The 25,878-nt window shown below is 40.2% G+C and overlaps 2 protein-coding genes across 6 annotated transcripts; both read left to right on the forward strand.

Moving 5' to 3' along the window:
• The first annotated feature begins 126 nt into the window (after nucleotides 1-126).
• On the forward strand, nucleotides 127-6,989 carry YIPF1 (Yip1 domain family member 1). Of its 5 annotated transcripts, none has more exons than XM_069788690.1 (10): nucleotides 127-257; nucleotides 432-506; nucleotides 1,199-1,362; nucleotides 2,065-2,145; nucleotides 2,256-2,343; nucleotides 2,473-2,589; nucleotides 3,658-3,824; nucleotides 4,450-4,632; nucleotides 5,628-5,722; nucleotides 6,727-6,989. In XM_069788690.1, exons 2-9 carry the CDS (start codon nucleotides 476-478, stop codon nucleotides 5,715-5,717), a joined length of 921 nt encoding a protein of 306 aa, XP_069644791.1. In that variant the 5' UTR covers nucleotides 127-257; nucleotides 432-475; the 3' UTR covers nucleotides 5,718-5,722; nucleotides 6,727-6,989. The 5 variants fall into 5 exon arrangements, with proteins under 5 accessions (XP_069644791.1, XP_069644793.1, XP_069644790.1 ...); XM_069788692.1 differs by having other exon boundaries at nucleotides 141-257; nucleotides 1,229-1,362; XM_069788689.1 differs by lacking the exon at nucleotides 127-257 and having other exon boundaries at nucleotides 334-506.
• Nucleotides 6,990-7,470: 481 nt separating this feature from the next.
• NDC1 (NDC1 transmembrane nucleoporin) lies at nucleotides 7,471-24,914 on the forward strand. Its single transcript, XM_069788687.1, has 18 exons — nucleotides 7,471-7,614; nucleotides 7,698-7,818; nucleotides 8,798-8,899; nucleotides 9,263-9,437; nucleotides 9,935-10,073; nucleotides 11,418-11,526; nucleotides 12,801-12,852; nucleotides 13,485-13,617; nucleotides 15,870-15,962; nucleotides 17,246-17,327; nucleotides 18,225-18,380; nucleotides 19,463-19,717; nucleotides 19,854-19,972; nucleotides 20,219-20,269; nucleotides 21,304-21,367; nucleotides 22,572-22,672; nucleotides 23,625-23,785; nucleotides 24,652-24,914. Exons 1-18 carry the CDS (start codon nucleotides 7,567-7,569, stop codon nucleotides 24,713-24,715), a joined length of 2,025 nt encoding a protein of 674 aa, XP_069644788.1. The 5' UTR covers nucleotides 7,471-7,566; the 3' UTR covers nucleotides 24,716-24,914.
• Nucleotides 24,915-25,878: the final 964 nt, after the last annotated feature.

Here is a 25,878-nt window from a genome sequence, read left to right on the forward strand (position 1 = left end):
CGCGTGCCCAGCAGGGCTGGGGGCGGCGCGGGCTCTTTAAGGGGGCGGGCGGAGACGGGCCGAGGAAGCGCCGCGTGGCCTGTGATTGGCCGGCGCAAGGAGCGTCGCCGGTATGTTTCTTGGGGGCCCGAAGAGGCGGGGGAGGAGAGGAGGGCAGCGGAGCTGCCGGTTGGCTGTCGCTGAGCAGCGGCGGCGGCTGCCCCTTTAAGGGAGCGAAGCGGCCGCTGCCGGGAGCGGTTGGGCTGCGGAGCCCGGAGGTGCGGGGGCTGCCCCGCTCCCGCAGCGGGGCCGGGGTGACCGCGGGCGGCCCGGGGCGGCGAGGGGGGACGTGGGGTGGGTGGCACGGACGGCCTGGGGCAGCGTCAGGGGAGGCGAGCGGCGGCCGGGACGGGCACGGCGGGGAGAGGGTCAGCGCGGGGTCTGTCTTTCAGGAGGGTCGAGGCCTCGGGGACCTGTTCCTCAACCGAGCGGATGAATGGCGACGGTGGATGACCTCAAATTCCAAGGTAAAGGCGGCTGTCGCAGGTGTGAAGGTGGGGTTTGGGGCCCAGCTGACGGAGGGGTCAGAGGCTTGGAAGCAGGGCTGAGCTTTCTCCGAATAAAAGCTTCCGTGAAGGTTTGCGAGTGGCGTCAGGAATATCTCCAGTTTTCTGAGATGAATTTGTGCTCTTGGTGAGCGAAAAAACGTAACCGGTGTTGACCGAAATCCTTTGTGGCGGAAAGTGAAAGCTGAAACTGGGCAGAGCGCTCTGTCATTGGGAATGGACTGTAGTTTCAGGCTTCCTTAATTTTTGATTAATAAATGCAGGTCTGGAAAAAACTAGTTTTTGGAGAAGATTAAAATTACCCATTTCTACAGCCTTTTCAGAGAGGTGGCTTCCCCCTGCCCTTGCAGAGACCTGCTGGTCCTCAGGTTGGGGCTGGTCGCAGGAAGGAAAGGCAGGCTTCAGTGGTGCTAGTTTATCGTAATGCAGGCAGATTAGCAGGAAAAACAGCCTCACGCTTTATTAACTAAGTAAATGTTCAGCTTGATCCATGTCACTTTGGGCTTTAACAAACAGATCATATTTGATGTGCCTAAGCTAGAGATGTATCCTTTCTTGGGCTGTGTAGGGGTCTTGAAGTAGTTTTTTGAGCCACAAGAACAAAAATTTTGGTAGCTTGATCATCACCTGTCTTGTAATGTACTTATTTGCAGAATTTGACGATGCAGCTAATTTGCTTGCAGCAAATCCCGACGCTACCACAATAAGCATCGATGAGCCAGTTGAAATCCCCAAGAATCAGCACGGCCGTCTGCAGGAGCCAGGGAGAGAAGAAGATGACGAATTACTGGGGACCGATGACTCCGATAAAACAGAGGTAACGCTTTTACACCTACGGTGCCTCCGTTGGCACGTATACAAATGGTGCTGACAACACTGAGATCTTTCTAGAGGACACCAGGGATTCATGCTGGGTGACTTAAAACTCTGCTTCTTCTCTGACACGGGTTAATTTCTCCATAGCAGAGTTGGCAGAAGCAAATGTGCATTGGCTCTTCAGCTGTTGTGGTTTGCAGCCTAGGAAATTGTACTGAAATGGTGGTGATTTAAGCTGAGCAAATATGCCAGGAGATGAGCACAGCAGCAGCTGAAAACCCAGCACCCTGCTTGTTTCTGTTGATTCTGCTGTGGGGTTGGTGACTCTGGCAGGAGAGCAGGAAACTTGGAAATGTCCAGGTCTTGCTTGAAGGGTTCAGCTAATGCAGCTGTCAACAACAGCGAGGGAACTTGTGATGCCGATGAAGGCATGTGTTGTAAATGATGTGGCAGAAGGTAGTGTGAGGCTGCTCTTTAGGACCTCAGGCCACTATTCTGCTTGCAGGGAGATAAGCAACTAGCTGCTGCCAACAAATATTAGAGGGGGAAAGGGAAACCATTAAATAATTCATAGTAAATGCCACCCTGTTAAGTTTGGTTTCTGTCTGGGTACAGAAATCACATAACTATTGTGTAAATGAACTAGTAATGCATAAATTGCATACTTGTAACATTTTTCCATGTTGCCTTTCCCACTGTACAGCTGCTTGCAGGACAGAAGAAAAGTGCCCCTTTCTGGACATTTGAGTACTATCAGACGTTCTTCGATGTGGACACATACCAGGTTAATACTCCACTCTGGAGGAGAACTGTTGTCTGAACTATGCCTTATCCAGACATTGAGGTTCTTTCCTTCTTGCATTTTTAGTCAGACAAATCTGTACGTTTTCATAGGTCCTGGACAGAATCAAAGGTTCAGTTTTCCCCGTACCAGGGAAGAACTTTGTAAGGCTGTATATCCGCAGCAATCCCGACCTTTACGGTAGGTACGAGGTGTGAGAAGTTCTCTTCTGTGCTAAATGTTTTGAGTTTGTATTTCTTTTTACTTGCTAACCTTAAAAAAACAAGAGGGCACAGGAGTTGCTATTGAACTCGTTTGTTTCCTTTTAAGGTCCCTTTTGGATATGTGCCACACTTGTCTTTACCATTGCTGTTAGTGGCAATCTCTCGAATTTCTTCATCCATCTGGGCAAACCAACCTACCACTATGTGCCCGAGTTCAGAAAAGGTTTGTAAGTAGTTGATATGGTCCTGAGTTCGGGAGTTTGGTTTTTTGGTTAGTTTTTTTTCAATGCATTAATGAAGTAGTATAAAACCAGGTCACAGCTTTGATTTAGCAGAGTCTTTTGATTGATTGCTCTCTCTAAATTTTGAGAGATGTGAAATGAGTCGTTAAAGTGGGCTGTACCTGGCAGAACGCTACTCCTCCAGAGCATAAAGTAATTACCGGGTTTCCGTAGAGCAAGCAGGAGTAATTGGAGCAGTTATTTTTCTAGCCTTAGTGAATGCCCCCTTGTACAGAGAGGGAAAGCCCAGCAGTGGCCACTGTTGTGCTTTTGTAGATGCCTTTGTGGATCCATGGCCTCCTAGGAACCTGCAGGCCTCAGACAGAAAATGACTGAATTAGCGCATTACTCATATTGCCTACCGAGGACTGGAAGTTCTTACCTTCTGACAAACTTGAGAATAAGCAAAAGATGCTCAACTGATATGTGCCCCACAGAACTCACTGTGAGGAGCCAATTGTCTACACCTGTCCCTGTAGTTTGAAGAAGATTGCTGTCCCTGCAGAGGAACATGGCTTCTGTTTGTTTCCAAAATCCACAGCATACTTGGAAGAACACTGCCACTTGGGAGTCCAGTCACTTGAATAATTTCAGATTTGGCACTTGTGCCTGTGTTCTCCTTCTTTTTTTTTAGCATGTCTTCATTCTATTCTCATTTTTAGTAGCTGTTAGTAGCCAAATTTCTATTTTTAACTAAGTTTTTATTTCCTCAATGGCTTTTCCTTTCACACTGAAACTGACAGCATTTTGTACACGGGTGTATAAAGAAATTGAAAATATAGAGAATACTTTCTGGAGTCTTTACTTTTAAACTAACTTGAAGTACTGGCAAAGTAGTGGGTGTAAACTGGATGTAAATGCAAAGTTCTCAGTTTATTAATAATTCAAACTTCTTTTTTTTTGAAAGTAACTTCAAAGGTAGCTTTCTAGTTTTCAGGCTAAATGCTTCTACATGTTTGATTCTGGCTGGTATTCTAAGTAGAACATTAAACCTTTTGTCATATTTCCAGTGTCCATAGCAGCAACAACGATTTATGCGTACGCTTGGCTCGTTCCCCTTGCTCTCTGGGGATTCCTGATGTGGCGGAACAGTAAAGTTATGAACATTGTCTCCTACTCGTTCCTGGAGATAGTGTGTGTATATGGCTACTCCCTCTTCATTTACATTCCCACAGCGGTACGTATGGCCTAAAGAGTGCACCTCTATTACATGCCCTGAGAAAAGGTACTGGTTTAGAAAATTTGCCATTTCTTATAATATTGTTCGTATTAGTCAAAATTTGGGGACTGGGCAAATCATTTGCTCCTTTTGCTTCATTAGACTAAAGCTTTTTGTTGAAGGTTGTCTAGTGTAAAGATGTCTTGTGGGTCCTGGAGAAGCCCAGGACAGGTCATTTCCCCAGAGGCAGCAAATCCAAGCAAGGGTGCTGCTGGCGAGCCTGGCAGGCAGCCCGAGGCAACTTCAGGAATCGGGATGTGTGTGTCCCCAGGTACAGACATGAGTGTGCAGGACGGCACTGCTGATGGCTCCGAGGGCAAGTTTCCCTGGCAGGGACTCTGGCAAGGGGCAGGCCTTGGAGGGAGTGCCATAACTCAGCAGACACGCTCTTGTTGTGTCTGGGAGTAAAGCTCATCGCTGCTGTTATTCTTTTCCTCAAATAACAGAGACGTCTCAGATAAGGCATGAGTTAATTTGTGCACAAATTGGCTGGAAGCGATGAAGTGTCACAGAACAATGCGTTAAATAAATGAATCCCTGTTTCACACAGTCTCTCTAACAATCATTTTCCTCCCTTTTACAGATTTTGTGGATCATTCCACAAAAAGTGGTGCGCTGGGTCCTAGTGATGTTCTCCCTGTGCCTTTCGGGGTCTGTTTTGGTGATGACCTTTTGGCCCGCTGTCCGAGATGACAACCGGAGGATTGCACTGGCAACCGTGGGGACCATTGTTCTGCTTCATGCCCTGCTGGCTGTCGGCTGTTTGGTATGACACTGCCTTTCCCTTTCTCTAATCTGTTATTTCCTGGGACTGGCAACATGTTACAGTGCAGGGAAGGAGTAGTTGGCTGGTTGCTGAAAAATCTTTTTTACTAAAGAAAGAAATAGTACTTCCCGAAAAAACCGCCAAGGTAAAAGTTCCAATTATTTGAAACATAGCAAAAATTGATGCCAATCTGACTTTGACAGTGCTAGCAACAAACTCGATAATGAATATGTCTTCAGCACAAAACCACTCACAGGACAGTCTTAAATTTTTCTGGAATTCATCATAGTATCAGCAAAGCATTAATCTTTATTGTAGCCAGTCGCAGCATATTCCAATAAGTACTATGCTTGGTTAATCCTTTAAAATGATTAAATGTTCAATATATAGCATGTGCTTATGAGTTTGATGTATGAAAACATGAACATGCTAGAACTTACTAAAATATCAGCATTATGAAAACAGAAGACCCTAATGCTACTGAAACACATAACGATGAGTACTTAAATTATTTGTTGTCTCTGTTGCAGTAGAATGCTATCATCCAGGCTTCAGTTCTGTTCTCCCCCAGCTTCCAGAATAGATAGATCTGGTTCCCTGCAGCTCAGCGTGCAGGGAGGCGAAGGCAAAACGCAACTCTTGTGTTAGCAGGAGATTTGCAGCTAACTCCGGCGGGGCTCCTGACACTGGAGACTGCCTGGAGCTTCACCAGTTAAACCAGCAAACAGTCAAATAAATATCTGCAATCCAATCCTTTCCAGTACAAGTCTTTTCTTTTTTCAAAGGCCTTAGCTGCTAACTGTTATATTTAAAAGTATAGTTTGGAGCACCATTTTAGTTGACCGTTTCTTATCTGATAAGAACAGATCCAAATTTGCCATTTCAATGCTGTGTTTGTACCTTGTAAACGGTGGGTGTGGAAAGAAAGAGTTGGGATGAGGCAGAACTGTTTGTTTCTCTCTAAACAGTTTTGTTTCTCCTCTGTAATAATGTAGGCATACTTTTTTGATGCCCCTGAACTGGATTTTCCTGCACCTATTATCCCTGCTCACAATGGAACAACAGTAATAACAAAGAGTCAGTAAATAAGGTAAGAATCCAATCTAAACTTTCTTCTGTAATCATCACAGACATCTTGAAACTTTTCCCCATTACTATAGTTGAGTGCAAAAGGGTTTAACAGACCAATTTTGCCAAATGGCGCCTATATATAAATACCATTTATTAACTTTTCTTCCAGCTGTAAGTTTTAAGTATAGCCATAAAAACGTAAAAGACTCTGAGGAACAGACATGTTATCTTTCTTTTCTTTGAGGTTTACTCTTGGCGAAGAAGCACACATTTAAATAATCTACTTGGTCCCATAGGTCTTTTCAAAGATGTTTTTTCCCTCAATCCCTTACAAAAGCTCAAAAGTGTTTCTTAGAATTTGTACCGCACAAGTAAAAAACTTAAGCAATAAACTATTACGCTCCTGTTTTCCTTTCCATTTAATGTTAAATGTAAATCTAAATGTTTTTTCCCCTTGACGTTTGTGACAACGTGTTTCAGAGCAGCAGCTCTGTGTATGAGGACGTTGGTGTAGTCTCTGAGCAGGGCTGACTCGGAGCCTGAGCCATCCCTACGGACCGCATTCCTTGTGTGGGATGGTTTGAGGTTTTGCTTCCTGGTAGCTGGGAGTGCTGCCAACAGCAGATGACATTTGAATTCTGTTGGAGAGATGAGACATGGAGCAGGTCTGGGAAAAGCCTAATAGACATGCAGAGGCCAGCCTCCGCAAGTACACCAGCCACAAGTGTGCATGTGGAAATTGGAGTGTTTACTGCCTAGAAGCTATGTTAGATTAAAAAAAAAAGGCCAAATATACTTAGCAAAAATGGTCATAAAAAATGACCAGCTGTGACACAATCTAATCACGCAGATCAATTGTAGCAGCTTTTCTCCTGCAAAATCAGGTTTATCATCCCAGGTGCCTATTAAGATTCAATATGATAGTAATGAATTTTAGTATTTAGATATAAAAGTGTGCTTTATTGTGTCCTCTGGTGCCTGTGAGGAGCTGTAATATTAATGGGAGTTATTTGTCTCTTTCAGATTACAATGCCCGTTTCTCCATCTGTACAGTAATTTTATTTTAGGTTATTTTTTCACTGAAGACCATGGGAAGCGCAAGAACAGGGGCTGTTTTCTGTAAAGGACAGTGATGTCCCACAGACATCTCCATGCTCCCTGGAGACCGACTGGTTCCATAAGGAGAGCGCACCGTTGATCCTAATCCTTTACAGTTTTTCTTTTTTTAAAATTCTGCCTACGCTCACCACGCTGTTTTGCCTCCGAATAAAGTGTTCTGAAGGCGATCCGCATTTTGTGCGTGGAAATACCCAGTACTCCTCCCCCAGAGCTGTCGAGAGGGTTTAGCAAGAGGTGTGAAGGTGGGGCAGAGGCGAAACGGCATTTTGCCCTCTTGCAGTGGAACCCCCTCGAAGCTCACCCACGCAGCGCTTTCGGTAGCAGATGCCACCTTCCCCGCTGCTTTCCCGGGGCCGGCTGCCGCCTTTTCCCCTCAGCCACGCTCTCCCGTGGGGCTGCGTAACGTTTCCCCTTTTTCCCTCGGGCCAGCGCGGAGGGGCCCTGCCGGGCCTCTGCCGTGGCGCTGGGACCCGGGGGAGCCGTGTTCTCCCCGGGGCGGGCGAAGCGGCGGGGCAGGGCCCCGCGCCGGTACGACGGGGCCCGCCTCAGGCCGCCATGATGGCTGCGACCGGGTCCCGTAGCCGGGAGGTCGCTTCCTACTCGGGGGGGGCGGGGAAAATGGATCTGCTCCCCTCTCATTGGCTGCTGACCGCCGGCGTCCGGCGGAAGTGGCGTGAGGCCGGCGGGGGTGGCCGTTGAACGGCGGAGACTTTGAACGGCGGCGAGGGCCGCCGGGCCGCCGGCATGGAGGCGGAGGCGGGGGCGGGCCGGCAGCGGGCCCTGCTCCGCCAGGTGAGTGCGGGGCCTGAGGGAGGAAGGAAGGGAGGGCGGCTGGCGGCGGTCCCCCGCGGCCCCTGACGCTCCGCTTTCCTCAGGTGCTGGGCTGGAGGGTGGCGGCCGCCGTCGCCTGGTCCGTGTTGCTGCTGCCCGTCTGCACCGCCGCCTTCGTCGTCCTCAGCGGCTTCGACCCCTTCCACCCGGTGCGCTGGATCTCGAGTAGGTGTTCTGGTCGGGGCTGAGGGGGGACGGGAAACGGTGAAACGCGGCCTGCAGCGCGCTGGGAGGCGGCGTGGGGCTGGGAACGGCCTGCTGGGGGGGCTCTGGGAAGAGGAGAGGGGGCCCGTCAGCGGGGCGCAGGGGTGCTGCCTTCCCTTCCTCACCTCTCGCGTCTGCCTGCGGTTTGTAGCGGAGATTGTCTCAATGTGAGTTTCTGCGTTCCTTATAGCCGTAATCCTCCCTAGGAACAAGTAAGAGTTGCAAGCGCACGTAAGTGTATCCTTCAGGGAAAAGTGGCGGAGCTGTCTGTCCGAAGTGCTTGGACACACTTCCACTTTCCACCCCGTGCAGCTGCTGTTTGCATAAAGAGCTTAAGTTTCCTCTAACTTTGGTGCGTTGAATGACAAGTGAAATTCCTGAAATAGCCCCTCTGCGTGGTGAGCATAACTTTCCCTCGAGTGCGCACACAGAAAATGGAGAGATGTTTAGATGGAAAATTGATACCTGTGATCGTTTAGCTGCTGCAGGCAGAGACCCGTGATTTCTTTCCCCCTTTCGAAATACAGAAGCCCAAAAGAGACGACCAAAAGCAATTTACTCTGTAAGGAATTGCTTACCTTTTAAGTGCAGCTGTATGGTTGCAGCTTTTATTACGTGAAAGGAAGCTGTGTTAGTTGAGCTATAGTTTAATTCACTTTGAAAGATTCTTGTCTTAAACAAAATTCTTAGTGCTCACCTATGAGAAAACCAGTTATAAGTGTGTAAAATAGGTTCTGTGAAACTTAAGTATGCTTTTATGCAGAAATGTTGTGCAAGCTGGGCAGATCTGGTGTGAGACTATAGAGTCCCTTGAACATTACTCCCCTTTATGCACTTAGTGGATTATTGTTGACTGATTCAGTGGTCTTTTCTGTTACTTCATGTGTCACTGTTGTGTTACTGCAATCTTCTGAGCAATTTTTTTTTTTTTTAATTTTAGATTCTTTCAATGATTTATATACTTCCTACGTCATCTTTTGTATCCTCCTTATGTCTGTGGTAATACTAGTAATAAGTATCTTCAACGTCGAGTTTTATGCAGGTGGGTTATGTAAATTGCTGAACTGTCTGTGATACCTGAATTAAATAGGATGACCATTTAAAGAGACTTGTATTTACATTCGATTTACTTAATGTTGGTAGATTTCCTTTGAAATTAGTATAGACAATACGCAAAGCTTATTTTTAAGTAAATCGTCCCAGGTTCCTGCTTGCCTCATGGCTAAGACCCTCTTAGCTGGACCACTTCATTAATATCTTTATCTTTTAGCGATGATTCCAACTGTGAAAAGTTCTTTGGTGACAATGGTTTGGTGGGGTTTTTTTCTTTTTCTTTTTCTTTTTTTTTTTAATGAAGGGTTTTATCAGTAAGAAATGAAAATTAACTTTCGGCTTTTGTTTACAGTTGTGCCATCAATACCATGCTCTCGATTAGCACTAATAGGAAAAATTATTCACCCTCAGCAAGTTATCCATTCAGTTGCTCATGCTGTAATGGGAATGTTGGTTGCTTGGTGCGCTGCAGTTATGACAAAAGGGAAGTTCCAGTTTCTTGCTGTGCCCTGCACGCCTTCAGAAAGGTAATTACTTGTGTGTGTTAAAGATAAATTATGCAAAGAACTTATATTGTAAAATGTATTTACTGATGGCTTCTTTCAAACAAATAACTAAAATTTGAGTACTATCAAAAATAAGCAATTACGTGTTGGTATCCTTTATTAAAGAATAGGAAATACCCTCCTTTGTAAATGTTACAATGCACAGAGAAGTAACTGGGTCAGAAAAACTAAATTGCCAGGATTGTTAATGGAGAGTTGAATGATGACAAATTGGTTGTCACCTGAGCTAGGTCTTGGTCTTCTGGTTAATGTGACATATTTCATAAATACCGGAAGCATCCTCATGCATAAATTACAAAAAAAGGTGGTGGGATTCCTACTTTAGAAAAAACTTACTGAGATATCATCATATCTACTGATCAGAAAAGTAAAATCTAACTTCTGATTTGAACTTCCTAAGGCTAGAATGACTTTTTTTTTTTTTTAACTCAGAATTAATTCTAAGTTTCCTGTTTTAGCCTAGATGATGCTGTTCCTCAGATGTGCCTAAATGAGCATCACCTCTTTTTTCTACTTTCTGGAGCTTTCATGGGATACAGTTATAGTCTTTTGTATCTTATTAACAATATGAATTATTTGCCATTTCCAGTCATACAGGTAAGAGGTTTAAACACCTTTGCAAAAATACATGTCTAAGTAAAACAGTGATCAAAAAAGCCTTGATAGTTTATATCTTTGAATATGGTAGTAGCAGTTGTCTGTTTTCATGCTTTCACTAACAGATGAAGCGTACACTCAGCCTTAAATGCTGGTAGTGTTCATCTTCCTCCTTTCAAATGAACACAGAAATCCAAGATGCTGTAACTATAGGATTTACACCCCTCTGATGCATGCTAAAAGCTGGCTGAAGTGGACCATTGCAGAAAGTGAACTACAGGAGAAAGACAGCATACACAAACTGAACATTAACTCCTGGAACTGACAACAAAGGTCACCTAAAAGCTAAAAATCTTGAGAGTTAAAAAAAAAAGGCATATTATCAGTTGTAACTGGGTACCAGCTCACTTAAAGTCTAAATAGCACATTAAATCTTGCTTAAAGCTCCACATCCAAAGCTTGTTTGTGTGTAGTGCTATGGAAACTGAAATTCCATTACTTCCTTTGGAGGAGGCTCTAGCAGTTCCACAGAAATCTGTACCAGTGCGAAATGGTGAGGAGTGGCTTGTGAAACGTCACCTTAAAAATATTTCTTCTGTTGCTGTAGCCTCACAGCAGCCATTTGGCAAAAGGTATCTTTAAACAAGGTTGGTTGTATTAGTGGAAAACATTTAAGTCATGACCCTTCAATTTATCAGCAAACCAAGCATCATTTTGGCAATTTTTAAAAAAATTATATTATTTGAATATTGTTAATTCTCCCTTTTTTTTTAACGCAACTTAGCCAAGTGAAACAATAAATCACTTTGGTTTCATTTGCATATAGTGTCAGACGGGTTGCTTTAGTCGTTTGGAAAGACAGAATTTGTATGCAGAATGGCGTCAGTATTACACTGGTTTCGCTGCTTGGAGGATTACTGACTCTGTAACTCATGCTTGTCTGAATTTTCCCTATATTTTAATGGAACATTTCTAATCTAAATTAAATCTAGTAGATTAAATATGCCTTCTTTAGGGGGGGAGTGTGTTTGTTTATTTTGCAGTAGATAGCATTCTTCTAGTTTGTTCTTCTAGAGTCAATTTACCCCATGCTCCATTTTCATACTGCTACAAGTAGGAAAAGGCATGAGAACTAGAGATGATTATAAAATGGCAGAAAGAGACTGGGAGAGTAAATAGTAGGTATAACACCTGGAATTGCCTTAAACTAATTTTTTTAATTCATCTAGACTTCAGGTTTTCAAGTACCTTGTGGAGGGTTTTTTGGTGGTGGTGGTTTTTTTTTACCATTTCATTGATTTGTTCTGAATGCAAAATACTAAATTATTTTTCTTTTGGTTTTAGCAATACAAGTACTTACGTTTCAGAAGATCTTTGCCTCTCCTCGTTAAACACACTTGTGTGGAATCACTATATTTTGTTAGAAACTTCTGTGTCACATATTACTTTTTTGGTAAGGGTTCCTGAAATTCTCTTTCTCTCTCTCAAGTCTTACAGCCTCACAGAAGCTTGTTTAGCATATGAGAAATGTCTCTTCTTCAAAGAGATGAACACTTCCTATAAGAATTTATTATCTAGCTGATAACATTATAAGAAGATGACAGTATTTTAAGGAGAAGGGAGTGGGGAACAATAGTTTTCTAACCTGAAGTCTGTGTTTGGTCACTGTACCAAAACATAGACTATTGTCTCTGGTGATCTCTTCTGTGCAGGAAATTTTGTTGCAGGCATCTGTGAAATAACCTGCATATAAAAGGAGCTACCAAATTCTAATCAGCTGGTGGTTCACAAGTGTATGTTTTAAAACCTGATGCTTTGGGCCTCTGTTTACATACCTGTCCTGATTTCTGGCAAAAAGATTGTAAGTCTGAAAACACAGTGCAATTAAAAAAAAAAAGGTTTAGTCTGTAATTTATATTCCCTTTTTTCTTTAAATATTCCTAAATATTTTTTAACATGGATAAACATCTCCATGCCTTGGACTGCTCCTTCCATTGCCTGGTATTGAAAATACAGTGTCACAGAGCTGAACCTGACATACCAGCAGTGGGCATGACTTCGCTATATGTAATGTTGCTATATTTTCACTATTTTGGGGGTAAAAATTGGGACTTTTGCTTTATTCTCAAGTGCTCTTTATATTATTTGAAGGAAGCTGGGTATGGCTCCCTCCCATATGAAAATTAAGTTTGGTCTTTAAAACTGTGGTAAAAAAATCAGTGCTGATGAAAGTGATTGCACTGGACTTTCTAAAATCAGGAAATTTTTGTGTTATGGTTGTAGTTATCCTCCTAAATGCTGTCAAAATATGCTAGAATTATTTCCACTTTATTCACATTAGGGGATAAATAAGAAGTATGGTGGTTCTATATCGGTCTCCATTAAGTCTTTAAAAGCACTCTGCTGCTGCCTGAGCTGTAGTGAAAATTAATATTAAATTACTATTAACCCCATTTTGTTAGTAAGGAAACACAAATAACTCAGTGCTGAGAAGCTAGCAATAAAAGATACGGTCTACATCTCTCAATATATAGTTGTTGGCCTGAAGCCTTTTTTCATTCTCTTGTTTCCATTTCTTAAAAAAACCAGATTGTTTCCTCGTGCACACGTGTTACAAGCCCAGTCTCTTGTCTATACATGCATTCTATTTTTGTCGTCTTTTTGGCCTATTGTGTATGTGTTTTGCAGTGTCATAATTGTTTCAGTGGGTTTTTTTTGATCCCCTAGGTTACATCCCAAAGGTATGGATAAGTACCACAATGGATCTTCGTATAGACAGGTAGGTAGTATATTGTGCTGAAAACTTGCAGCAGCATATTGCTGACAGCTCCCTTTGCTGAAGAAGTCCAGCTTAGCAACTGGTTCTTTGTGTGTGGTAGGACTCAGTTCTTTGCCTCCCCACGCAGAACGTGGGGAGAATTGGGTACTTCTGAAATGGATCGAAAAGGAACCAACATGCCCTTGTAGGAACCATCTTGTAGATAGTCATTAAGAAATCCTCTCTAGTTTCCTTCATCCCTGTAAGTATCTAAAATATTAGAAAGGCAAATCTCTCCAAATTTCATACATGTGTTTTATCTGCTTTTCTGTGCTTTGAGGGGGCATATTTTCATTTTTATATGGCTACCATTTGTTTTAAAGTAGGGAAACTGAAGTCTTAATACCTTAATTGACTAAAACTGTAGTAGTTATTTATTTCATATTTCTTTTCTTTGATTTAATTAATTTTTCTTAACTTCATTTCATCACAGTTACTGAAAAATTAAAGAAATGGTATCTCAAACATCTTTAAGAAACTGTTTTTGCAAAAACACTGCAACTTTATTCTTGCAATTATTGCTACTGTAAGAGCTTACAATAGACATCTTCCATGATAAAAATACTTATATCTTCTTCTTGTTTTATCTGCAGTAAATTGCATCCTCTTGACACTCTGACTGGCTTATTGGATCTCTCCTTGTTTTACCATGCCTGGTTATGTGGCGTGTTTCTTCTGATTACCTGGTACATTGCATGGTTACTCTTCAAAATCTATGCTACAGAGGTTAGTACTTAGTGACAGTGCTAAAGGTATAACATCAGTGTTCCACAGACAGTATTTTCTTTTCAAAAGCAGTTTTACTAGGCAATAACATATTAAGAATTTCTGAATTTTCAAAGCATGCACTATAGATAATCTCTGATAACTGAACAGCTGAGAGAGGCCTGGGCGTTAACTGACCTTCCCTTTCTCTCCTTATAGCAAGACAACCCTCTGCTGCTTACAAAATTAATGCTTTGTTATTTCCATCTCCTCTTCTTACTCTAATTCTGTTTCCATGTCCCCCTTTTGTTCATGTTTGATGCTAAATCCATGCAGATGCTGTTGGGGCCACCCTAAGAAAGAACCACTTTGTGCTTCACGGTGTCCGCCCCGTGTTCTTTGTCATCTTTAGGTGTAGAGACCAATGAGTCAGCACAGGGCCCGTAGCTGCCTGACAGAGCTTACTAGCTTGGTCTCTGCATGTGTTTCCATGCAATGATTTTGTATTTGAGTCTGAGACTAGCTGAAGACTTGTGACAAACAGCTACAGGTTACATGGGAAGATAATATCCAGAAACTGTATAGTGCTAAATCCAATTTTACAGTAGGAAAGAGAACAAAGTGCTGCCAGTTTTCTGTGTGCTAAGCTCTAGCAATCTCAAATTTAAGCAAACTATCAAAGTACAGAGTTCTCCAAAGCAGAGACTTGTTAATCTAATTCAGGCTGCAGTATTAAAATAGACTTCAAGCAATCTTGGGAATTAAGACACTTGTGCTTTTTCATTCAATCATAAAGTTACAAATTAATATGGCTAAAAAAAGACCATTTAAATATGTAATGAATCTTGTTAGAATAAAAGTGAGAACATGACTGAAGAGGGCGGGGCGGGGGGGGAAGCCTCGCCAACAAAGAATTGGAGAAGACTTGATCTTTGTTGACAAATCCGGATACTTTGTAAGAATACAGAGGAAAAAACTGTTCATCTAACTTGACTTTTTTTTTTAAAAAAAACACAAAACAAACATTACTGGGCTGCAGATTAGTAGGAAAAGAAGCAAGGTTTAAATCCTGGCAAAACACTCTTATGGCATGAAATGGCATACAGCGCTTGTTGGAGTGTTAGCTTTAATTAAAAAGGTCTAGTTGTTGTGACTGCATGGAGAAAAGATTAACAATGAGCTGAGCGTAACTGATGTCGTGATGGGTCAGGATCTGTAGATGGCTCCAACGATAGCTCTGAGGTGTGAACAACCTATTTCAAAGGATAATACTTGAAGCACCAGTGAACACTGTGTGTCAATGTCTGTAATTATTGTATTGCTTATAAAACTGGAAGACAAAAGAAACATCGAGCTGTGAAGCTATAAAATGGACCTTGCCCTTTTGATTGTTGAACAAAAGATTTGTTTATCCACGTGATTTTTTTTTTTTTTAATGAGCTAAAAAACTTTGAAAGCTGCTTGTAGATATTTGCATAGCGTTAACTGAAAAGTCAGGAAACAAAATTGTAAACTTAGACCACATGAAGTCACTTTATTAACACTTTGAAAGCAATTGCTATCTCAAATTTAAATTTTGCAGTTGGAAACAGAGGAGGATAAAGCTATGATATGTAAAATGAGTGCAGTAACACAAAATTGATAGGTAGTCTGTGCCCAAACTGGTCCATGCTAAATAGTGTTAAAAAGATGCAATGTTTGATACAATTTAAGCACTGCTATTTACATTTTTAATTTTGTAGCCACAAGAACAGAAATTCTGTTAAAACACAGAATATGAATATCATTATGATACAAATAAGAATTCGTTAGTTTATCAGTGAAACAGTGCAAAAGAAGAATTTAAAAAATATTTTATTATTTGGTGAAAGAACCCTCAGTTCTTTACCAGAGTGGTTACATTGTTGAAGATAGACATTACAGTTTAGATTTCAGTCTGGTTTCTGAATATGGTGTGAATACTAGTTTTTCCTGGGTATGTGGTTAGTGAAATGTCTTCTCATAATGATATGATGCCCCTAGCTATGAATTATGTGGGTACATGGATGGTATTTGAAGATAAATATATCTGGATTTTCTGAGATTTTTTAATTTAAGGAGTAAAGTCTTTTTGGTTCTATGTTAGAAATTTCAGGCTAGTTTGCAGTAGACTGAAGCAATGGGGTATTTTGTAGTTCATCTTTCATCTGACAAGTAACAGCTTAGGTGTGGTCTTTCATAAGGTTTTCTTGTGTTTTGCTCTGTATAACACAACTTCCGATGTTTATATTTAGACGCATCACTTCCCTGTCCAGCCAACTTTTGCTGAGGAGACAGACCAGTGCCTGCCTAAAATCTTAAACAGCAACCCTCCCCTCATTATAAAGGTAATTGAATTCCCACCATCTTCCCATCTAGGTGTGTGCTGAGAAGGTGTTTCTCAAAGCATACAATCAGATCTTCTAGGTACCAGTTATTTTAACTGGTTCTTTAAAAAGCTGCCTCAGAACACTGAAGGAGGCAGTTACAGTTAATGGTGAAAATTTGTTTAGTAGTGACATCTGCTGGTGCTCACCACACTGTGGCACCCTGAGCTGAAGACAGACTCATTTAGTTGGAGGTAAGAGCTATTTGTCTGCTGCATAAATATGTTAGTGCATACTGATGTTAAAACAGAAGGTTAGTGACATTCAGGTTTTTTTAACCCTTTCAACTTTGAGTCTTTGTCACATAAACAGGTGTTTTATCTTTGTACGCTCTTAATCCTTTACCCCTGCTACTTATATTTGGGTTCTTACGTGTGTGTTCTCTCTTGAAGTTAAAATGTTATTTCCATATTTATGTTGGAAGTTGTGTTTCTTTTTTAAAAAAGAGAATACTAAAAAGCTACTTAAAATCTGTGAGTAAAGGAGAGTAATTTTGGTCTGACTATGGTAATCATTAATGGGATTTACTGATTATAATACTTAAAAATTGGAGACCTCATATAAGAAGTATTAGGTAAATAAAGATAAGAATATTTTCCTGCATGTGCAAAATCCACGTTTACTGATTATACAGATCTCTGATAAGACTAGAGGTATAACAGGCTGCAATCCATTTGAATCCTTTTTTAAGCTTTGCTGCACTATCAAAGGATGATGGGTGGGGAAGAGTTGAGTACAGCACAGTTAAAGGTAGAGGAAGTCTAATTTATAATCTCAGCCATTACTAAGGTGTGTAATTTATAATTGTATCTTGCATAGTGGGAAAAATCTGGTTATTTTTGGTTTGCCACATTAACTACTTAATCACGTGAAAAAGCAGTACCGTATAGCATACTGTGTAGTTGAGCTCTGGCTTGCAAAAACAGTTCTTTCCTTAGACTTTTCTGTGTCATAGATTCTTTCTGAGCTGTTAGCTGTTAAGATAAAAAAATGGTGTTAGATCTTCTTTAACTCCAAAGAAATGACTTATCAGTAAAGTTCTCTGAAGCTCTTACTAACTCAGCAGCCCTATCCAGAGCAGTTCTAGGGATGTGTCAGTCCTTTGCCACCTTTCTTTTTCTGTTACATGGCTGGTTTTAGTCTGTGTGAGCTCATTCTTTGTTAGGGATTGCTTTTGTATGGATAACTACATTTTTAAAGGAAATACATTGGACTTATGTGCACTAAAACATTTTCCTTTGTAGTTTTTAGCCTTACAAGACTTGATGTTACTTTCCCAATATTCTCCTGTTCGACGACAGGAAGTCTTTAGCCTTAGTCAGCCAGGTAATTACAAAAACTATTTCATATTGATTCTTTTTCTTTTTTTTTTTTAAAAAGTGTTAGTCAAATGCTTCTAGAAGTTATTTAATGCAGTGACGCATGCTACATAAGCCAGAAGGCCTCATAAGTAAAAGTATCCCTATGGTGCCTTTTCCAAAAGGATGCTTAATCATCTATATTCATATTGTTTCACCTACTAAACTAAATGACTTCTGGTGCCTGTTGTTTGATTTAAGTGACAACCATGAGGAAACACAGGTCTTAACGTACTGAAAGCAGGGTCCTCTTGACACTACCAGTCACGTAGTCCAAACTGAATAATCTCACAGATGGGTATGAACACCTAATGTTGAGATGTGAGCGAGGGCAAATCAAGCATAAATAGTGACTCACCGCTAGAGTTGTGAAAGCAAACAATGGTTATAATTTCAATTAATATTCAAGCCTCTTGCTATATACAAAGATATGGCAGAGGTCAATTAAAACTGCTTAAAAGCCTTGAGGAACTTTTTGTTACACCTCATCAGGAATTCTAGTGTTTGTACTACTTCAGAACTGTTTACCATCACCATTGATACTACTTTGTTCATTTTAGTTGTTAGTGATTTTAGATCTGATGGGCCAAACTGCCTATGTTTCCTGCTTGCTTAGCAGGTTTCACTAAAGTCTTTTTAGAGTTATCCATTGATGGGAGGATAGAATCTGTCCATATTTTCATCTTCTTCTCAGTACAAATAAACTGTCATGGTGAAAATGCACTGTGTCTTCTTAGAAATGGAGTGGTACTGTAACTTTGAAGCTTAGGCTGAGAGCATATGGGCACTGTCAGAATAGATAGAAGGGTGAGCATCTGGGTTAAGTGTACCTACTGCATTTTCCTTTTTGCGTGCATACTGCTAGGTGGGCACCCACACAACTGGACTGCAATATCAAGGGAGTGTTTGAGCCTTCTGAATGATCTGACTCAGAGGCTGATCGCACAGCAGGAAGCTGCAGCAGCAAATGGGAGAGCAAAGCAGCCAGCAGGAGAGCTGAAAGTATCTCCACAGACTCCAGGTATGTAAGGAAATGCTCATAACTGTTCGTAAAGCATGAAAGGACCAATAGATTACATAGGCACGTTAGTCTCAATTAAGTTGTATGGGGAAAATGAGTCATGGGGTTTTCTGTAAATAAATGCAAACAAAAAAAGTCTCTCCCCCAATTTAATTTTAAGTATTATTGTTGAAATAATCCCAAAATAACTAGAAAACTTGGAAAGATCATGTTTACTCAGTTCATTTACGTTGCATGATGTTATGTTCAATACAGTATTTTTTCCACACTTGCATGAATTAAGCAAGTCTAATTATTACAGTTTTAGTCAGTGGTTCAACCTCGTACAGGGAGAACTTAAGTCTTGCCAAGGGATGCTTTGTAATTTGCATAGCTGCTCTTATAATTAGTTTAAGATGGTAAAATTAGTTTTTGTTTTGTTGTTGTGCAGACTTTGAATATGTTTGTGTGATTCACTAATATCACTGTAGGATAAGAAAAGCCAGTCTGACTCTTGAGCTGTGTGCAGCCTGCAAGCATTTCGGGTGTTTTACATGCCAGACTTAGGCATCATTCCTGGCAGCAGAGCTGTGTTAGTATAGAGGGTGCCAGGTAATTGAATCCCTTAGTCAGTGCCTAGGATACAAGTGCCTGGGGAACAGCAGGGGACTGTTGGTATGTCAGAGGTGAATTTCTTCTAGTGCTGCTCTTTCTTGGATTTTGCAAGTGATGTGTCTTCTCTTACATACCAAGCAGAATCAGAAAAAATTGCCATTCTTCTGCAGGTAGCCTTTTTTCTAGTACTTAATCCTAAAAGCACACTTTATGTAGATAGATACCAGGGTGTAGCAACGCTAGCTAGCAAAAGGAGAAAAAGAAATCCACAGGGATTCTTCTCATCACAGGCTGGTCTTAAACTGATGAACTTTTAAAACACTTCATGTGGATGTGTACTGCTTTGCAAAACCACAGTGGAAACAACGTCCTTTAATAAATCTCTAATGATAGAGAGGTTGTTGAAATAGCAATCAAATAACAAACCCATCTTTTATTTCATACATGCCAGGCTGTTTGTCTTCATGTAGTGTGTTCTTTGTCATTAGGAGCCCTTGTGACAGAAGATATGTCTTTCCAGTCACCGAGGTCTAATATTGCTCCCAGAGCCTCCATGTCTTCGCTGGTTAAATCATCCTTAATGCCCTTAAAGACATCACCTGGGTCTGATGTTGGTTCGCCTTTCAGCTCACCTGCTTTAAGTTGCAAGATGGGAATTCTGGATGTAAACTCTCCTTGGCATGGATCAGTCCAAAGTCCTCAAGTTACGAGAAGGGGACCAAAGCTGTGGACATCAGGTTCAGGTAGAGATTCTTCCACAGCACTGTTTTTAGCCTTGTAGTTGTAAGTGTAGTAGTAGGCATGTCAATAGAGATCTGTATCTTGAGGATTTAAGTGACAGCAACCAGTTTTTCTGAAGATACTGTATTTCTCTTGTAGATCTGCAAATGAACGGTTCCCACCATGAATCCTTCCCACTGCTCTCTGCTGCAGGAGTTGGCAGTGAGGCAGTACAGCCAAGAGTTATTTACACATGGCTTCAGAACAAGCAACAACAGGTAGAGTAAAAGTTGCAGTACAGATAGGTTGCAGCCAGCGCAGCTTAAGTATTGTCTGTTCTGAAAGAACTTTCCATTTCTGTTAAATGAATACTTCCTTCTTCAATTAGCTTACATAACAAAAATCTTCCCCCCCCACCCCCCAATCCCTTTATGCTGTGAGACGATGGTAGGGTTGTGGAGGGGCAACTTTGCATGCCTTCAGATAAATACAGATTATATTTTTAATCTTTTGTTTCTTTTCAGATAAAAACCTTTTTGTCAAAACGAGTGCTGATAATGTATTTCTTCAGTAAGGTAATCATGATCTTTTGTGACTGAGCAGTATGGACTAGAAATGCATGAGCATATGGATTCTGCTGTGGCACTATGTACCTTTTCCATATAGTAACAGTTCTAAAACCTTTCTTTTCATCTAAGGCTTTCCATAAGTACAACTTTGTCCTTACTGTGAGTTTCATAGCAGAATTATCCCCTACCTGCATAAAAAAGAGTGATAATACTTGTTTAAACGCATCTGGTTATTAACTGCTTTTTGCTTAAAGCATCATGTACTAGTAAAACACAACTGAGAACTTAAATGCAATTGTCTTGGAATACTAATGTAAGATGACACGGCTTCTAGTTAATTTTAAAATTCCTTTAACTGCTTTTTGTTAGGTCAGTGTACCAAATAAATTCTTTATAGCTTTCCTTTGTGGAAGAAGTGGTAGCTAGAATGTTGGGAATTTCTCCTTATGAAATATTGGTACTAATACTGTTACTACTTGACGGTTGGACTCGATGATCTTAAAGGTCTTTTTCCTACCTAAATGATTCTATGATTCTACTTTTCAAGTGAACTTGAACACTTAAACTAAACTTGCATAGTGTTTATACAAAAAACCAATTGGGTATTTCTCTTAGCATAATTGAATAATAACTCAGTTACGTTTTATAGAAGCATCGTCCTCTAATTTAGGTCTTTGTTTTTAAGGGATTTAAATGTTTTCTGCAAGCAGAGATCATATTTTTATATGCAGATCTTTCCCGTGTATGTGATAATGGTTTATGTTTACATGTACAGCAGTGTTTTGTGATCAGTTATAGACGACTTTTTTTTGGAAGTCCCAATTATAGCTATAGCTTTGTGAGAAGCTTCTATCCAAAATGAATTTTAGTTTCTTAAAAGATTAGATTTTTCTGGGTATTCCCTGAGATCTGTCAGCCTTACAGGTCTTTTCTGAGGGGAGGGACATGACCCTATCAAATGTGTAATACCTTAATTGAAACCTGCAGTTTTGGTGATGTTAGTTATAAAGTGCACTCAGAATGCTTTAATTTCTTCTCAGCACCCAGAAGCCTCTATCCAAGCTGTCTTCTCTGATGCCCAAATGCACATCTGGGCTTTGGAAGGTAAGCAATTTCTATTCCCAGGTAATCCATTCTGTTGGCTCATGGAACTGCGACAACTAAAAGGATCCGATTCCAGGTTTCTGGGGCTCTGTGCTTTATAAATGTAAAGGAAGAAAAATCTTTGAATCTATTTTGACAAAAACCTGACTGCATTTCAGATACCAACATGAATAAAGGTCTAATTCACTTGTTAGTTTTGCGATCCCATGTGAGATCTCTTAGTTTATTTTCTGCAGAGATTTGGTAGAGATTCCTAAACTTGATTTCTGTTGCTTCCCTCCCATGTGAACCCATGTATCACTTTTACATTTTTTTCTAGTAACAGATTTATGATGTCTGTTTACAACAGCTTTTCTGACTAAAGGCTCTGAGTCTTTCTCTGTTAATCACAGAGGGTTGAGGCAGGGAGGCACTTAGGTAGTAACAAATAAATGGAAAAAGATGGTCTGCAGAGAATTAAAAGAACAATGACAGTACGTGGTTGCACTATGGGATTTTCCTGTTTGTTTCAAAGTCGTGAGCAAATACTGGTATTAATAGAATCTTTTATTAGATTTGACAGTGCAAAAGTTGATCTTTTTCTTGGGTAATATATTTTATGGGCAGATATGCTGTGCTGTGTCAGATTGAAGGTGATGAGTTGGGACCTATAGAGTCAGGAGATGAGAAATCACATTCAGTTTGCAGAAAAGCAGAAGATACCATTTGTGTGTTAACTAAGGGCAGAGGGATAGGTTGTAATTTTTTAAAATATGATAAACAAGTAAACTGAGGAAGGATTTAAAGCTAAATCAAGGTTTCCCTCAAAGTAGTAGAGAGTTCTCATACAAGCTGAACAAAGAAAGTTAAGTGATCTGGAAATGTTTGTTTATGGCTAAAAGAATTGTGAAATAGGTCCTGTCTCTTGGTTGATGTCAGGTACAGCTCTGATCAGAGCAGTGGAAAGAGGGAGCCAATGCTTTTTTTTTAAATTTATTTTATATATAATCTGTCTTGCCTTATCAACCTCAAACTATTGTACACCTGTCAAACCAGTGACTGGTTTAGTCCTGAAGCAAGCCAAAGCTGAGGTAACTGTCATCTGGCTGCAGGAAGTCCTGAAGAATTCCACCACACTAGTAGAATCTTTGGGCAAAACCATGATCTTTGTTCATGCTTCAGAACTTGAGAATTCAGTAATTATAGCAAACTTCTTTTTTTAAAGGTCTGTCTCATTTGGTAGCAGCCTCCTTTACTGAAGACCAATTTGGAGTTGTCCAGACTACACTGCCAGCTATCCTGAATACATTACTGACTCTTCAGGAGGTAAAAACTGTTAACTTTTCCTTACTGCAGAACAAGTTTAGTAGAAGAGAAGGAGTTCTGTTAATTTTATATTTTGACCTTCCTCACCAGTCCTAGCATTCAAGTTGTTACCACTGTAGCAACTCTTCTGTAATTAATCTCAAAAAAACCAGCTAGCTGCCACTATGTGCATTATGAAACAGCTGAATAAAAACCTTGTTAGTTTTTTAAAATGTAGAAGTAGAAAGCATGTTTTTAATGGAATGTTTCATTAAAAAAAAAGTACTATGTGCTCAGTTAAACTTTATTTCAAAGATGCAGCAATTATCATACTATATTTTATGCATAGTTGGGACTTAATCTTTATGTGGCTGTACACAATTCCTCGTGCAATTTGGAGCACTTGGAGACATTGCAAATCACAGTAGATAAGATCTGTGTAGTATTTCTCTACTAATACTAAGACATTACTCTCAAATTACTGATGTTTGTGTAATGTGTATTTTAAAAAAATCCAGATTTGTTTCCAAGGATATGTGTGTCCTATTGACATAATAATTTTACAGTGCCTTAATGGAGATTCTCGGAAAGAATTTAGAGGTTATCAAAGTTCTTCAGTGTAAGTCATCTATTGCAAGAACAGGCACTGGGGTGGGGGGTGGAACCAATACTGTTTCTGAAAGAAACAAGTCATAATACAGGACAGAGTTGTATTTTCTACTTCAGTGTGTGCTGTGCTTAGCATTTAAGACTCATTAACAGAGAATCTTATTTCATAGAACTTGGTTCTATGTTCATGTTGATGGCCAGGAAATGCAAGGTCAAGCTCAGTCTCCAGTACGTTTTTGTGTGTCTTGGTGGAATTTCTGAACTTGCACTTTCTTTTTGCTTTATTTGACATAAACATGTTGCTAGTTACATTATGAAATAACTGAACAGATGAAACAAGTTCATTTATGTTTTTCTCATTCAGGTTGTAGACAGACATTTCAAGCTGCCTCATGTTTCTAGCAAGCCCCCCAGGATTTCAGGAAGTCTGGTGGACACCTCCTACAAAACACTACGATTTGCACTTAGAGCATCTCTGAAAACAGCACTATACCGGATAACTACTGTCTTTGGAGAACACTTGAAGTAAGAACTTTTTCATGATTGCTTGCTTGCTAAGTTTAGTTTAAATTATTGTTATTGTAGGAGCTGTGAAAAGGGAAGTTTTGGCAAAAATCCCTTCAGGTTATTATTCTAACATGGTATTTTAGTATTTTTTTTATTTATGGAACCTTAAAAAATTCTTGTATAGATATGTGGTCTCCTTAGAAACTCATTATTCATAGATTTCTGGGCAATTTTTCTTAGTGACTTTTCATGAACTCTTTAAAAGCAGTCCATGAATACCACTCGTTTAATAAATCTTAGCTGTTGAAAAGAAAGTAAATAGAGACAATTACCTGTTCTGTAGGGAGAGAGTCCTGAGAATCCTATGAAAAGTCCAAATAATCAAATTCCCTTGCTGCTTGGTTGTGGGATGGCTCTTTCTCAGCTACTGTCACAGCAGGCAGACTTTCATACTTGGCCTCTGAATTTGTGGGACTGAAACTCCTGCAGTATCTGCCCATCTCTCCCTGTGGGGATGAAATGTCACTCAGTTTGGAAGTGCTCGATATACAGAAGAGAGAATTTTAAGAGATTCTTTCTTATCTAAATCGTTCTTGCAAGTTAAACAATTGCTTGTGTGTGTTTAAAGGTAAGGAAATAGGCTAGTTTTCTTGGGACAAGTGTGTTTTAGTAGTGGAAGCTGTTGAGGTTAAGAATTGACAGTTTTAGGGGTTAATATACTTTTTTGTCTTGGACCATAGGTTTTTCATACAGCTAGGTTTTCTAAAATTTAGCTTCAGTGTAATTGTTGATTTCAATGTGTACTTAATTTTGGCACGAGGCTTAATTTTTGTGGTGTATTACATTTAATGTAAAATCTTATGTTCTGCATTTGTTGTTTTTAGTGCAGTGCAAGTGTCCACAGAACATAAGAAAAGACTTCAGCAGTTCTTGGAATACAAAGAATAAATAACAGATTTTGATGCAGCTACGTTTGTCTTTTTTCAACACTCTTGGTAAGAAGAAAGTGGGACTAATGAGCCTTTTTATCTTGGCTTTTTGGAAAAGCATATGGAAGTACAAGTCACAGAACAAAACTCTTAGAACTGTAGAAGAGCTCTTCTGGGTTTGGATAATCTTTTGTATAATAAAACTTTTTAAAAATTCATCTTGCCTTCTTTTAATATCACTTACAAATGAGAAAGTGTCAGTTCTTACTTTATGTAAGACTATGACATTTGAGATTATCAGAGTTACTTTGTCACTCAGATCCTTCACTGTTTTTCACGACGTATTCTTTCCCTACCCTTTCCTGTTAAAGGGCTGAGTAGAGATTTACATAGATGCTTAGTGTGCCTAAGTGTTCCATAAATTTAGTTGATAACACTTTTAGTGCAGATGAAGTGTGTAGGAAACAGATGTGCCCAGGAATAAAACATGTTAGTCTTCTGTAAGATGGAAATATTCCTTCAGAGCAAAATGGGTGTGCAGAAAGGCATTGTTAAGACACAAATACTGCTTGAAAAGCTAGCAGCTTGGATTTTATCTTTAAGGTGACCTAGGAAACTAAGTTCTGCTCTACGCTGAAACATAGAGGAAATATTACTGCATTTAGTAAAACTTCTAAGTGATGATATTGTGAATGAAAGTTTAGACCAAGAGCTTTCTGTTAAGGGGGATAGGAAGAAAGTTCGCAGCATATTTTCAAAATAATATACATTATTGGTAGCTTCTGGTGAAAAAGATGACTTTTTAAAAGCATTTTTTTAAGCTTTTTATCTGGAAGTAAACCTGTCCAAATTGTTTGAAAATTAACTACTCAATTTTTAAACTGACTCCAGTTATTGTGATATCTACACTAGAAAACATGTATGGAGTATGAAGAGCTTAGATGTAGCTGCAGTACCTTACTGTAATTTCCTTGAGATAACAGTAAGCTAAATGGTCTTGCAAATGAATTTAGTGTGATAAAGGCAAACAAAATCTGGATCATTTTTCTTCCATTCTCTTCAGTGCTGTTACTCCTGTGGGGTTGGGTTTTTTGACAGAGGACCTAAGATCTGAAGATGGCCATGGTGTCAGTTACATTGGTGTGATGAAGCGATCAGCTGATAGTGGGTGGTTGTGTAGTA

The sequence above is a fragment of the Haliaeetus albicilla genome, chromosome 8 (genome assembly GCF_947461875.1).
Source record: "Haliaeetus albicilla chromosome 8, bHalAlb1.1, whole genome shotgun sequence".
Lineage (NCBI taxonomy): Eukaryota > Metazoa > Chordata > Aves > Accipitriformes > Accipitridae > Haliaeetus > Haliaeetus albicilla.